General features: G+C 37.8%; 1 protein-coding gene across 1 annotated transcript; it reads left to right on the top strand.

Annotated features, from left to right (window-relative positions):
• Nucleotides 1–450: 450 nt before the first annotated feature.
• On the top strand, nucleotides 451–3,209 carry LOC143598981 (BTB/POZ domain-containing protein At5g66560-like). The gene is made up of 4 exons (XM_077077056.1): nucleotides 451–621; nucleotides 711–780; nucleotides 860–2,047; nucleotides 2,302–3,209. The coding sequence occupies exons 1-4, from the start codon at nucleotides 578–580 to the stop codon at nucleotides 2,845–2,847; spliced, it is 1,848 nt and encodes a 615-aa protein (XP_076933171.1). The 5' UTR covers nucleotides 451–577; the 3' UTR covers nucleotides 2,848–3,209.
• The last annotated feature ends 501 nt before the right edge of the window (nucleotides 3,210–3,710 follow it).

Raw genomic sequence — 3,710 nt, 5'->3', positions numbered from 1 at the left:
TTAACGGTACCATAATCAATCAAGCTAATACCAACATATATGGTTGCTGTTTTGATCCAGTCATAACACACTCGTTTAAAGCATCTATTAAGAGAAGGTTTAACTTCTTTCAGGTTTTCCAACGTAGGTGTTAGAATTTATTTGTGAATCAAGTTCGAGTCATCATAAAAAACGAGCGTCCAACTTGTTAATATTAATACACAACACTAAATAAAAGGTTAATTATTAATTTAAAATTAGCAAGCATAATAACAGTTGTCAATTTTTTTCTATTATAAAATATAAAAAAGTTTAAAATAATATATTTATTAAAACACCGAAAGTAAGTATTAAGTAGAAAGTTTATTAAAAAAAAAAAAAAACAATATAGGAAAAAGAATCCTCCCTCATCATCATCTTGAATCATTCACCCACTTCCTTTTCGTCTTCCTTACAATTACAAACTCCCCATTCCTAACTCCAAAACACTTTGCCTTTTTCTTTTTCTCAATAATCTCTCCACATATTACTTCACTCGCCAAACATGTATCTCATCTTAATCTAAATCTAAATCTAATTATTTCTCCATCAATCGGTTATGGCCTCCGATATGCCAGAAACCACCTCCAAACGCCAAGCGTGGTAACTAACCTAACTATTTACATTTACTTATTATTATTATTATGTTCCGTGCCACTTCGTTAGCTGAATTTTGTGTTAATTTGTTACAGGTTTTGTACCACTGGACTACCGAGTGACGTCGTTATTGACGTCGGAGACGTCACCTTCCATCTCCACAAGGTTATAGATTAATTAATTCCGTTTATTTTGATCATTGTTAGTTTGAACAATCTTGAAGTATTGAAATGCTTATTTTCAGTTTCCGTTAACGGCGAAAAGTAAAAAGCTGCACGAAATGATTACCGAACAAGAAAGGACCGAAAACGAAGAGATACGAGAGGAAACGGAAACGGATGATGCTATATACGTCTCGTTTCCGGATTTTCCAGGAGGATCAGATACGTTTGAGACGGCTGCTAAGTTTTCATACTCCGTGAAAATCGACCTATCGCCATTGAATGTAGCTAAACTCCGGTGTGCTGCTCAAGTCTTGGAGATGACTGATGACTACTGCGAGGATAACCTCATTTCCAAAACCGAGCGCTTTTTGTCACAAACCGTGCTGAGAAGTTTAAAAGACTCGATCAAAACGTTGAAGTCGTGTGAGGATTTGTTACCTTTGGCGGAGTCGCTTGGCATTGTTCAGAGATGCATTGATTCCATCGTTTCCAAGGCATCTTCTACGGATCCGTCTTTATTCGGTTGGCCTGTCATTGAACTTACCAATTCCAGATCCGCAGGCGGCGTAGACAGGTGGTTCGATGAGCTTGTTCACCTCGGTCCGTCGTTTTTCAAGCGGTTAATAATCGCTATCAAAGCTCGAGATCTGAGTCCAGAAATCGTCGAAAATTGTCTTGCAACTTATGCGAAATCACGCATTCCGGGAGTTAACCGCGCTAGAAGATCTTCGTCTTCGTCTCTACCTTCGGAAACTGAACAGAAGGAACTGTTGGAAACAATTGTGAACAACCTTCCGGAAGAAAATTGCGTACGATCTTCGCAAACGGTTGCGATATTTTTCGGAATGTTGAGAGCTGCGAATATATTAAACGCATCGGATGCTTGCCGATCAAAATTAGAGAAGAAAATCGGACTGCAGCTCGAGCAAGCGACACTCGATGATCTTTTGATACCTAGCTATTCGTACCTCAAGGAGACGCTATACGACATCGAATGTGTCCAACGGATTCTAGCTCATTTTCTCCATATCGTTGAACAGATATCAATCGCTGATGTAATTGAAGATGAAAACGCTGGCGATGAGGTTAATCGTAACAGGTCCGTCACGTTAATGCTTGTAGGAAAGTTAATTGATGGATACTTATCGGAAATTGCTTCAGATACTAATCTGAAGCCGGAGAAGTTCTTAGAGCTTGCGTTTGCGTTACCGGAACAGGCGCGGCTATACGACGACGGACTTTACAGATCTGTAGACGTTTATCTCAAGGTATATGTCAAATATGTATTGTATCATTCGCTTTTAATACTTTTGGGTTTTTAACCCATGAGGGTGTAGAGATATTTAGTCGTGTTCAGCCGGTCATAAATAGTAATGTTATGACCTTGTGATCTCTGAATATTATTTTTAAACGTCCTAGTTTTACTATTCAAAAAGGCTAGCAACACAGCTTGTTGTCTAGTTGTCTCCCGTATAGTTCTAAACACTACTTTTAACTTTTTAATTGAAATATAATGTTGCAGGCACATCCATGGCTAAACGAAGCCGATCGGGAGAAAATATGCGGAGTTATGGATTGCCGAAAACTGACATTAGAAGCGTGCACTCACGCAGCGCAAAACGAGCGGCTTCCACTGCGAGCAGTAGTTCAGGTGTTATATTTCGAGCAGTTACAGCTCCGGCAAGCAATCGCCGGTACGCTGATGTCAGTCGAAGTCGGGCAATCAGAAATGCAGAGACCAATGGAGGTGGCGGAGCAAGACGAATCAGTTGTTGAAGGCGAGACGGTTAGAGGCGTCAGAACCACATGGACGGCCGCGGTGAGGGAGAATCAAGTCCTACGCTTAGATATGGATAGCATGAGGACTCGGGTGCACCATTTGGAGCGTGAGTGTTCAACAATGAGAAAAGCCATTGAGAAAATTGATAAAGTCGAGCCACCTAGCTCGAGAGGCTCGATCTGGAAGAGCTTTGGGTGTAAGTTTAAGACCCAGGTGTGCGACTCGCACGAGCCCACGCTTGTTGTGGCTCGAAAGGGTCGAAACAATCGGCACCTTAAACAACACTAGCCGAACCGAGTAATCATCACTTGATCTATAATAATATATAAGAAACGTAACGTAGTGGGTAATACTTTTATTCCCAAATGTAACGCATATCAACGTATTATTAAATAAATATGTAGTTATTTTTATATATTTTATTATGTATATGTATAATTTCAGAGTTCAATGTGATCACAACTTTTGAGGGATAGTGGAAACTGAGGTCTGTATGGAAGCAGTGCAGTGCTAGGATCCTTTGTTAGGTTGTGACCAAATCAAATCTGTCTTATAAAGAGCTTTATTTGATTTGGACGAATATGTATTTTTTATTTGTTGTATACATTATGGTATTTAAATAATGTAAGTTTAATGAATATTCTTTATGTGGATGGTCAGGATGGATGTATATTTATTTTATAAGCATCACTCATGTCATTTACTTTTATATAATTGTTTTGTACGTGAAAGTTTAAAATTATGAGAGCATTTTAATACTATATGATACGTACTAATTTAATGAGCTGTCCTCACTTTTCAAGCTATAAATATGGCATAAGGCTTTTCAGAAGTGCTCCATATTTGAAGCTTGACTAAAAAATACTTTATGCTCATGTAATTTTGGAGCCTAGCCAAGCTATAGAAAGAATAATATGCTGAGATAAATGTGTTTTGTTAGGTGATAAATGTGTTTTGTCAGTAACTTTAACACAAAAAAAAATAATAATTAGGTGAATTTATATAAGTACTGGTACTGTGTATTATGTTTGTATTATATTGTGACAAATTCGAAAATAAACCAAATCATGCAAAAATAAAAAACAAAGTCAAGATTAACAAAATATTGATATTCGAATTCGTGCATTTTAAGTTGGGAAATATACAAAACT

The sequence above is a fragment of the Bidens hawaiensis genome, unplaced genomic scaffold (genome assembly GCF_021521415.1).
Source record: "Bidens hawaiensis isolate Kalapana, Puna unplaced genomic scaffold, B.hawaiensis_p1.1 tig00051330_1, whole genome shotgun sequence".
In the NCBI taxonomy this organism is placed as follows: Eukaryota; Viridiplantae; Streptophyta; class Magnoliopsida; order Asterales; family Asteraceae; genus Bidens; species Bidens hawaiensis.
The sequence above is the reverse complement of the archived record's forward strand: the minus strand, read 5'-3'. Positions and strand labels throughout refer to the sequence as shown.

What these genes read in the sequence shown, in the direction of transcription:
- LOC143598981 (XM_077077056.1), top strand. Translation starts at nt 578, where the DNA reads ATGGCCTCCGATATGCCAGAAACCACCTCCAAACGCCAAGCGTG. An exon ending in TCACCTTCCATCTCCACAAG is followed by an intron (nt 781 to 859) that starts GTTATAGATTAA and finishes GCTTATTTTCAG; the next exon opens with TTTCCGTTAACGGCGAAAAG. An exon ending in CTGTAGACGTTTATCTCAAG is followed by an intron (nt 2,048 to 2,301) that starts GTATATGTCAAA and finishes ATAATGTTGCAG; the next exon opens with GCACATCCATGGCTAAACGA.